This window comes from Melampsora larici-populina (genome assembly GCF_000204055.1).
Source record: "Melampsora larici-populina 98AG31 unplaced genomic scaffold MELLAscaffold_2, whole genome shotgun sequence".
NCBI lineage: Eukaryota > Fungi > Basidiomycota > Pucciniomycetes > Pucciniales > Melampsoraceae > Melampsora > Melampsora laricis-populina.
The window spans coordinates 2,010,989-2,022,260 of record NW_006768766.1 but is presented as its reverse complement, the minus strand read 5'-3'; the positions used below and the strand labels follow the sequence as shown (position 1 = coordinate 2,022,260).

General features: G+C 39.9%; 2 protein-coding genes across 2 annotated transcripts; both read left to right on the top strand.

Annotated features, from left to right (window-relative positions):
* Nucleotides 1-3,608: 3,608 nt before the first annotated feature.
* MELLADRAFT_101861 (uncharacterized protein) lies at nt 3,609-5,184 on the top strand (the record flags this gene model as incomplete). The annotated part of the gene is made up of 2 exons (XM_007404640.1): nt 3,609-4,841; nt 5,080-5,184. The coding sequence occupies 2 exons, from the start codon at nt 3,609-3,611 to the stop codon at nt 5,182-5,184; spliced, it is 1,338 nt and encodes a 445-aa protein (XP_007404702.1).
* A 1,492-nt stretch (nt 5,185-6,676) lies between these two features.
* Nucleotides 6,677-7,394, top strand: MELLADRAFT_59133 (uncharacterized protein; the record flags this gene model as incomplete). The annotated part of the gene is made up of 2 exons (XM_007404641.1): nt 6,677-6,712; nt 6,792-7,394. 2 exons carry the CDS (start codon nt 6,677-6,679, stop codon nt 7,392-7,394), a joined length of 639 nt encoding a protein of 212 aa, XP_007404703.1.
* Between the last annotated feature and the right edge of the window lie 3,878 nt (nt 7,395-11,272).

Below are 11,272 nucleotides of genomic sequence, written 5' to 3'. Positions count from 1 at the left end.
ATCCAGGCACAATTGAAGGTATCCAGACTTTTTTCAACACAGGTCTTGTAGTGAAGAACTCAGAAGAATTGGCCGAGAGACTCAACAGATGGTACTTGAGGCTTTGAAGACTGAAGGCAAGCTGGATGGCTTACTGGCCTTGTGTAGCAGTGGCAAGTTTTTCTATTTAGGTGGGTTTTACGTTATCTTTTGTTTGCTAACCTTATTATGGACTTGTGAATATTTTAGATTATGATGCTGAAAATGGTGGAAGAGATCGAATTGATTTAGTGCAGCCTGGTCAGCGTATTGCCAAGGATGTTTGGCATGTAAATATGGAAGTATTGGAATCCCTGCATGACAATCTTCGTCAAAAACATTGCAGAACATGGATGAACTGGAATTCAAATATTGTGGAATTACTACAGAGATCCTATTGTTATACAAGGATGACAGCTGAGGAAGTAGACTCTTTGATCCAGCGCTGGGAAGGATTGGTTGCCAGGGGTAAGTCAACCTGGGAGCGTATTGTAAATGCTGAAAGTGTAGAATCAACAGCAGTGGATGAACTCGAAATTTTGGAGGAGATGCTGGATGGGGAGGATGAAGCAGAAGAGCTTCATCACCAGGTGGATCAGCTGGACATCACGGATGCAACCTCTGATGAAGAGGATGTTTGGAGTGAAAGTGGGATGGATGGTAGATATGATTAATATGGGGTATTAAGCGTTTTGTTTCTCTTCTTTGTTTTAGAATACACATCATCAATCTCTTGGTAGCCTCTCATCAATTACGTTCTATACCTGTGGATCTTACATAATGATTAAAATTCAGAGTACTCTCATCTCTACATTTCTTCACATATATGTGATGTGTATTCACATATATGTGATATGTATTCACATATAGGTGATGTGTATTCACATATATGTGATGTTCATTCACGTATATGTGATATGTATTCACATATAGGTGATGTGTATTCACATATAGGTGATGTGTATTCACATATATGTGATGTATATTCACATATATGTGATGTGTATTCACATATATGTGATATGTATTCACGTATATGTGATATGTACTCACATATAGGTGATGTGTATTCACATATAGGTGATGTGTATTCACATATATGTGATATGTATTCACATATAGGTGATGTGTATTCACATATATGTGATGTAATTCACATATATGTGATGTGTATTCACATATATGTGATGTTCATTCACGTATATGTGATATGATTCACATATAGGTGATGTGATTCACATATAGGTGATGTGTATTCACGTATATGTGATGTATATTCACATATATGTGATATGTATTCACATGTAGGTGATGTGTATCACATATAGGTGATGTGTATCACATATATGTGATATGTATTCACGTATATGTGATATGTACTCACATATAGGTGATGTGTATTCACATATAGGTGATGTGTATTCACATATATGTGATATGTATTCACATATAGGTGATGTGTATTCACATATATGTGATATGTATTCACGTATATGTGATATGTACTCACATATAGGTGATGTGTATTCACATATAGGTGATGTGTATTCACATTTATGTGATATGTATTCACATATAGGTGATGTGCATTCACATATATGGAATGTGTATTCACATATAGGTGATGTGTATTCATAAATAGGTGATATGTATTCACATATAGGTGATGTGTATTCACATATCTGTGAATACAGATGATAGATATTCACATATATGTGAATGTGTATTCACATATATGTGAATGTGTATTCACATATATGTGAATGTGTATTCACATATATGTGAATGTGTATTCACATATATGTGAATGTGTATTCACATATATGTGAATGTGTATTCACATATATGTGAGTGTGTATTCACTTTAACATATGCGGGAATGTATTCACATTGAGGTGAAATATGCTCTCATATATATAATTACCTATATATATGTGATATGAATTTGGATCCGTGACTAAGTCTTTACGTGACACGTAATTGTAAAGGGGTGATTGGAATTGATTCACCTCTATGTGATTCACGTTCACATCAGTGTGAATCTAACACTTTTCCTTTATGCAAAATTCACATGTATGGTTCAGATGTATGTCATCACATATGTGTGATTTTGATCCGTGATCCATGTGAATGACATTCACATCAGTGTGAATTTGATTCCTGGAATTTTGCGTGGATATATGTTTTCCTGGACCATTTGCCAATATGTGGGCATAGATGGTGTTACAGGTCCTCACACGTCATGTAGCGGTGGATGAAGTACTTAGCGGTGAGTTTTAATCCGACGCGTCGGGGCGGCGGCGCGTCGGACAGGGGGGTTTTGACTATAAGTCGATAGGAAGTACACATTTCCTATCGACTTATACCCGACGGGTCGGGTAGGCACAGGTGTGCTCATATGCCTTGTTTGGGCTGCGTGATGCCACAATCAACGATGCCTTTCTCAACAACGCCGGTAAATTTGAATTTGTTTCATTTTTACGACTCGGTCGAAAAGACAGCAAGTGTGGGGACGCATAGTTGAGGCTTTGGATAAATGCCTGGGACGATACCACACTTTGCAGATTGCTGCTTATACGCATTAAGTTTACTCGTCGATACAAACTTCTTGGAAACCATTTGGCTCATGCTGCTGTGACACCTACAAGCTTACTTTTGGGGATACAATGATACTCTGCTTTTTATCACGAGCAGCTAAGATTTGTTTTAATGTCATGATGATATAGGCATACAAAGGTTTTTGGGTAAGGGCCCGTGAATCTTGGAGTGAGCCACAAATCTAAAAGAGAATGCTATTGCTTTACACTCTAATATGTCGTATCAAGTGTTGCAACGAAAGTATTGGATACACTGTCAATTACCTCTATCATTTTTAAAATTCAATGATGTTATATTTAAGCGATGAGTAGGAATTGTGAGCGGTGAACGCTGATTGGCCGCAAGATTGGCTGAATACTGAGCAACAGGCTTTGTGCAACGGTTGCACACGGTGCTTAAAGCCCATGAGTAACTCGTTAAAGTTTAAGTGATTCGACTTGCTTGGAGCAGATCTCGTTAGCGATCATGTTGGCACATGAAAACTGGAGGCGTATTGCAGGTTGAAAAGCTTGGTTGAGTACGCGGCGAACCTTGAATAAAGGCAGATGATCCACGCTCAGCGCGATTGATCGCCACATAGTTTCAGGCGATATGGGAACAGATTTCCATGACTCTTCTCGAGGCGATCAGTGGAAGAACGAAGCTTTCGTTAAGATAATAAGTTGTTATCCTGGATATGCAATTCCTAATTGCTCTTCTTATAACATAGTGCTTGAAGCGTTGGTAGGATTGAAACGATTGCGTGGAATACGCGGCAATCGTCAGATGAAATGAGCAGGCTCGCGTCCTCGAGCGCATAACCACACCACAGTAGCATGAATATGTAAACACAAGATTCACATCTCATATAAAAAGGTAATCAGAACAGGATAACATATACACTCCAATATAGACGTTTGAATATCATATAAATATATATATATATCTGCCAAGGTACATTAGGATCAAAGCATTAAAATCAAAGAACAGTTGATGAAGACCTAAGATCGGACATGGCCCATATTCATTGCCTTCCTTTAGAAGTTGTTGATTTAATTTTATTTTACTTCGTTAAAGACTTTGAAGAGACCTGGAAGAATTCTAGGAATAGTGCCAAACAGGCTCCTGTGCCAGACCATCTATTATTGGAACTGTTAAACTTACGATTGCTTGGAAAGTCTTGGGCGTTACGGGTCTTGCCATACGCTTATCAAAACTTACACTTTAGCTCGGCATTGAAAATGAACTCTTTCGTTGAGACTTGGAATAACTCGGCGACAATCTCGACCATGGCTCGATTGAGCCGCCTTAGCTTCGATCAGATTACTTGCCCAGATTTGGATTGTGAATTCGGGTCGGATCGAGTCAACATAGGTTCGCTTGCATCTTACCGGATTGATTTCGAAAAGGATAACTTCAATTATAAATCAATTATACTAGAGGACATTGAAGAAATTATCAAATTTTGTGGTCAAACCTTAGCAGGCTTAAAGTTTTCGTTCAAAGCGGGTGCGGGATTTACGCCCAATATCATTGAGTTGATAAAAGAGGTTAAAGGTCTAAGAGTGTTGATCATCGAGGCAAATCCCTACGGGGTAAGGCAGAATCACTCGAAATCGATCCGGGCTTTACTCAATGTTACGGCTGGGCTTGAATCGTTATCGCTTGACATTGGATCTATCGGAACTCTGGACTTAAGTGAAGAAGCGTTACCTCGCTTGAAGCACTTGTCAGCCGCATGCGATACAAACGACCTGGGAGCGATTACGGAGCTTTGCGAAACTCGTGGTCGGAACATCAGTTGCTTAGAGTACCTTACCCATCCCGACTGCGACCGAGCTGCAAAAGTTATTTTGGCTCTGCAAAATTCACTTGAGGTCTTATTCATAGAGTCAATTCCGAATCGTGTTCCGGCGGAGATAAGCGATTGGCATTTCCCGAAATTAAAAATTATACGGAGTATCAACTCGACAATAGAAAGTCCCAGTTTAGCTTGGCTACAATTAGGATTTGTAAAGAATATGCGAATTTACGTCACTGACTATTGGAGTTCTAAAAAATATTGGCGCAAAGGCCTGAAGGCACTTAAAGGCAAAGAACTCAAGAGACCTGTCGGGTTCAACAACATCGTTTTTATCACGGGGAAGGAACAGGACTTAGAGGAAAACAAGGAGCTAAAAAGGATTTTTGGTTATCATCAAATCCGTTGCCATTTCATACAGCAATTAGATTATGTTGAGTTGGAGGTAAATGATTTCGAAATTGAAAGAGAGGAAACTTTACTTTTGCTGACTTGGAACGGAATAAGTGACAGGCCTTAACAAACAACAATAGCGTGGAAGCCAACCGAGTACAAAGTAAACTGGCTTGAAGGTGAATGTGATCTGAGAGTTAGGGAAAAGGGATGTTGTGTTCGCTGACTTATGAACATCATCATGGCAGGCTTTGATTGACAGAAAACGTTTAAGTTGAACGATTGCGAAGGCCGATTGGGATCACGGTATCTGGGATTTGACTGGTGTGCGTGGTATACGAGAAACCGATCATGCTTTATGTGCGCGTTGGTACCGTGACCTTAACCAAGAATGACTGCCTAGAAGATGGTTCTTAAAATTGAATAAGAAATCCAGCCAATGAATATGTTGATGTAATTAGTTCAATGTTTGATTAAAAGTGACGCTTACTCTTGATGCATTTTGATAATTGAGGTGCTTCTCATTCGCGCTGGGATCTTATGCAAGGAGCTGGCTTAAAAAGATTGTGCCCACATGAATTGTTTTCTTTGTAAAATTTATGTATAATGACAAAAGGCGTTGCACAAGGGAATTTTGGCAAGACGGATGTTCACGCAGCGAAATGCATTGTGAGAGCATGAATGTCTTTGTCACAAGCATAACCTGTACGACTTTAAAGTACGTCATTATGAGCACGTTGGCCTGGAATGATGCGTAGCGTAGGCGCAGGTATACTCGCATGTAAGCTGATGTAGGGATGCACTGCCCATGGAGTTCAAGGCGGCGCCCGCCGCTGAGAATGCTAGTGTTTGATTGATAACTGGGAATGAATTGTTGGAAAGTGGAAAAAGGTTGGGAGGAATTGATGGAATTTTAGAAGGGGCATTCGAGTATGAGGAAGTTTAAGTATGAAGGAATAACCATCATCCAAATTAAATTGATACTTCATTTGTTCCTTGTACCTTTAAATCACCAAAGCCAGGATTAGGCACAGAATGATTGCACAGGAGAATATGCCGACTGACAGAAAAGCTGAGTGCCCTGGATTATGACATACACCCTCTACTCCGTGGATGATATTGATGTAGGACTTGGAGCACAGATGTTTGTCAAAGCCTTTTCGAGTGCCTGACAAGAAGCCTACATAAATATCTTTGAAGGACATTGGTTGACAGCCAGAGGGCTCAACTTGAGTATTGACGGCCAACAATTGATCATGATGCAGCTTGTTTATATACAGTCTGCATGTTTCGATGTGAGCTTCTTTTACTAACAACTTATCCCAAGGATTCAAGTCAATTCTCCAAGAAAGACTTCAATTCCTCCTAGTCATAGGTTGATAGATGAGACTTTGTAATTGATTGTAGTGCCTATTGGCCCCCAGTACCTTTGCTCATGGAAGACGGTCCAAAAAGGTCCAACAAACTTCTGCGTTCCTAAATCCATATCTACAAAGGACAGTGTATTTCTTTCGAAATCCAGGGATCTGAGCTTGTATGTCAGTCGGCATAACTTCTTGTGAAGTCATTCTTTTCTTGATTGAAGCTTTGCCTTTTCAAGGGACAAGGAACAGATTGCTCAGATATGAATCACGGTTGACAAGAAAATCAATACATTCCTTTATATCCAAACTTCATCATCACCACATTTCCCACAATTTCTCCACTTTCTTCACACATTATCTTGACTTTTTAAAATCAAAATCTCACCTATCCATCAAATTTTTATAAGGTGAGTTGAATGGATAGTTGTCCATTTCATGACATTCTAACCTTACATTTGAACCTTCTGATCCACAGAACCTCCCAAATCTACAGAAAAACCCTCAATCACGCAACAAAACAATCATGACTGCTACCCTTCAATCACCTTTATCAACCTTTGTGAGTGTTGACCTGTCCTTGATTATCATCCTACGCAATTCTCTTCCTTACAAGGATGTGATCAATTGGTTATATATAGAACGTCAAGCAATGTGGTGATTTTACGCCATACGACGGGAGATCATTAGTTGAATCCTCCGTCTATACCGAATCATCTTACGCCTCAGATCCTCGGCCATCCAGGTTGTACCTTAAATCTCCGTTCAAAAACGATTCGCCGCCTCAAACTGCTAGGACAAGAGAGACCTCCGAGGCACTTGACAAAATTTTACGAAACCAAGCTCAACAATTTTCAGCGATATGTGAAGTTTGGCGGTCTAAGTTCGCTTCAAGTCCTTTCATCCCGTCAATTGAAAAGCCAAAGCTTCCCGTCACCCGGACTAGAGCCACCTCTAATGCTCTGGAACGGATTTTGGCCCGGCAATCCGTTCATTTGACAAAGTTAGGAGAAGCATGGCGGAACAAATTCTCTTCAAGTCCATCAAAATTGTCGGACAAAAAAGGGAGAAGTGATGATATCATTGAAACAAGCGATCAAGATGACGTGGATTTTGGAAAGATGGTAGAAGATCGATTTGTTCAAAGCCATTATGAATTGGAACAGAGGGTGTTTAGATGGATGGACCATTTTCCAGAATCTTTTGATTATAGAGTTGAGGACATTGAGTCTTTGGACTTTTAAATTTGTTTTTTGATTTCATTTGTTTCCTGCAGTTATTCGGTTTTATTTGATGGATTGTTCTTCCTTAAGTTCTTGTTTTAGTATTTATCATGTCTTGAATTACTTTCTTCTCTTATCTCTTCGTTTTTTCTTGAGCATCTTCCCTTGTTTATGAAGCCTTTACAATTTTTGCAGTCTCCTTTATGATCTTGTTTGAGTTCAACTACAACTTTTTTGTAAGTCAGATACTTTCCATCTCGTTTATCGACTCTTCGTTTGCATTGTTATTTCCAAGGAATCATTACTTTGGTCACATCGTCAAGCTTTCGATTTCTTCATTGTTTTCAGTTCACAAAGTATTCGATACCAAGCTTCCTTTATAGACTTTTAGGAAATATAAGGGATTTTATGGAGAGTGCAATGTTCATGTATAGCAAACAAAACTGATCGGCCATCCGTTTGATGTTCTGATAGGTTTAAGATGGATCAGTGATATGCATAACTATACATTCCCGAGCTCTCAGTGAATACTCTGTTGTAGAAACATTGTGAGTGTCAATACTCGATGAGCCTGTTGACCATTTGGAACAAAAGATGACATCGAGTATCACTATCACGATACTCAAAACTGTTGACCACAAATCAGATCACATCCATTGATTATCATCATTTTATAAGATGCAAGGTGTTGTTCAGAGCTATCAGGGCTTCTCGATGATTGCTTGCTGAGACACCTTGGTCTAGCTTATCCTTGTACTTTGTGTTGAAATCTAGCTCTCCTTGTATCGCATCATGTTAGAGTACACATTAGGGCAGTTCAAGTTTGAGACCGCGAGCAGGTGAATTTCACCGAGCAATCATGATTTTTAAGGCGCGAGCATGCCTAAAAAGCCTGCTCGATTTGCTCAAAGTGTTGTAAATATAAGTTTCAACGTCTTTCCATGACAGGCACAGAGAGATTCAACTGCCTTCCTCTTTCTCTTTGCTACCTTTTCTTTTTTTCTAAGATGCTTGATCATGGGTCGTCCAGTTGGTAAAAAGGATCAGACCCATAACTCAACCCGCTGTTGAGTCTCGCTCTGTGTTATCGTTTCCATCTCTCCATCTTCGAATAACTATCATAACCATCATCTGAACCACCTCAATGCCCCGATTATCACAGCGCGCCAAGACTATACAAGAACTCACCGACATGTGCATCTTTGCGCATGCGGACATGCAGATATCTTTACCTATCATTGATGGCAATGACGCCGACGATCTTCCCACTGATGGGACTTTATTTTTCCCTGATGATCCGGAAGATGCAGAGCTATATGACCTACTATTTGATGAAGAAGAGGACTGGGCCAATCATCTCACCTTGATTTCAACTACCAGATACTTGGAGCCACGTTTCCAAGCACCTCTTGCCAGTCCTTTCAACTTGAAGGACATGTTGCGCAATCGACGTACCGATTTTCGACAAGCGATGCGGACTTCTCCTGAAGGCTTCGCCGCGCTACTTGCTATGATCAAAAACCACCCAGTCTTCTTTTCCACAAGTCGAAATCCACCGCCTCCTGTAGAACACCAATTAGCCATCACCTTGGAACGTTTGGGAAGCAACGGAAACGGTGCCTCGGTTGGAAGATTTGCTCGGAATTACAAGGTTGGACGTGGAACGGTGATTAACTGCACTCGTCGGGTCATTGAAGCCATCTTAGACAAAGTAAGGACTTACCTGAAATGGCCCAACTCGGAACGACGTCAAGGAATCTCTCATGTACTTGCTCAAGACGGCTTTCCGGCATGTGTGGGGTTTGTGGATGGGACCACAATTCCCTTGTTTCAAAGGCCAGGGTTAGATGGCGAGACATTCTTTGATCGAAAACATAACTACTCGCTCAATCTTCAAGTCATCTGCGATTGTGATCGGAGAATAACTTATGTTTATGGTGGCTGGCCAGGTTCGTGCTGTGATAGCACTGTTTTCAACAAGTCGGACATTGCTACAAATCCCAATAAGTATTTTGACAAAGGTGTGTACATTTTCGCCAAATTGAACTGTTGAGATAATTTCTAACTAATCCAACTTTTTGATATCATCCAGGGGAATACCTGATCGCAGACTCGGCCTATACTCCAACAGAAACAGTTGTCCCTTCTTACAAAGGACAGGCTGCCGAAGTCGATAGAAATCGGCAATTCAACTGGTGTGTTGCTAAAGCTCAAATTCGTAATGAACATTCAATTGGTGTATGTAAACTTCGCTGGGCTTCACTTCAATGCCTACGGCTAGCTTTGAACAAGCGGGAGGATATGGATCATGTATTGAGATGGATTAGATGTTGTGTCATTCTCAACAATATGTTGGCAGACTTTGGCAACGCCTGGAGTGATATTGAAATGGAAGTGATGCTGGCTGAAGTAGGTGCACCAGCAGTTTCAAGCATTATGGCCATGGATGACCACTTAGACGTGAGTGCGGTGGAGCGCGGAAAAATGATGAGAGAGATGGTACGGGATCATGCAGTGGCTTACAATTGGGAAAGTGGTGGTCTCCCAATTGTGGATTTATAAGTTATTTATTTAGTCATATGTTTGCACCTTTTATTTGTCTTCATTGTTCTTACAAGAGGATGACCTTGTTTTCTTTGATCATTTGTGTGAAATGTTTATTTTTGGTCTTTTGTTGGTTTATGCTTTGACACATTTTACCTTTCTTTTTGTGGTCTCTTTTTTGTTTTCAACTTGTTGAGCTCGGCTCAAATAGAAGGACTTCATGTTTAGTTCGACAAAGGTAAGATTACATTTGGATCACACGCATATCACGTCGACGTCGACATGAGAGCACTACTCTCAATTGACGTCGACGTGAACAGATTTTCTTCAATCAAAGTCGACGTGAGAAGCTCTTCTCTGTCGATGTCAACAAGGATTGTATATTTGGTTTGACCAAATACATTTCAATCGCACGCAAAGAAAGATCTCTCTCAAACATAAGAAGGGACAAGATATTTTTATGTATTTTCATATTTAACTCTACAACAGAGTGTACCAAAAGTGAAAATGAAAAAGGAAACATTTTTTTGAAGTTTAATTTAGTTTTTCAGAGTGAAAGGAAAAGAAACAATACTCTATGAAAGCAAAATACATATTCCATTTGATCCTATGCTGGAGAGAATAAGGGTTTTTCTCTGTCACAACAATGATAAAAATCCTGGTTCTGTGTAGATTGCAAGAATTTTTGGAAGTGTTCATGTTTGGATGATGTTTTGCACAATGTTTTGCATGATGTGGAAGTGTTGATGTGGAAATGTTGGACTTGACTGAATCGAACAAGCCGAGTGTTTGATTTCAGAAATGGAAAGTGGAGAGGTGAAGTGGTTTGACTGAATCGAACAAGCCGAGTGTTTGATTTCAGAAATGGAAAGTGGAGAGGTGAAGTGGTTTGACTGAATCGAACAAGCCAAATGTGTTTGATTGGAGAACTGGGAAGTGGTTTGATTGGTTTTGTGAATTAATCGAGCCAAGTGTTTGATTGGAGAAATGGGAATTTGATACTTGATGATTTGGTCGGCTAAGTGGTTTGATTGGTTTTGAGCTTGCTACACATGTTGCTTGATTGTATTACTGATTCTGAGTGAGATAGAAGAACGAGATCAAATTGAAACAAAGATTGAAGGCTACTAAGGCTACCAGTTACTGAAGTTCAAAAAGTTCAAAAAGTTCGAAAAGTTGCTGATTCTGAGTGAGATAGAAGAACGAGATCAGATTGAAACAAAGACAAAGATTGAAGGCTACTAAGGCTACTATTTACTGAAGAGCAAAAAGTTGCTGGTCCTGAGTGAGATAGAAGAGCGAGATTTGAGAAGGCTGGTCTGAGGGATGAATCGAAAAGCTAGACTGAAGATTAC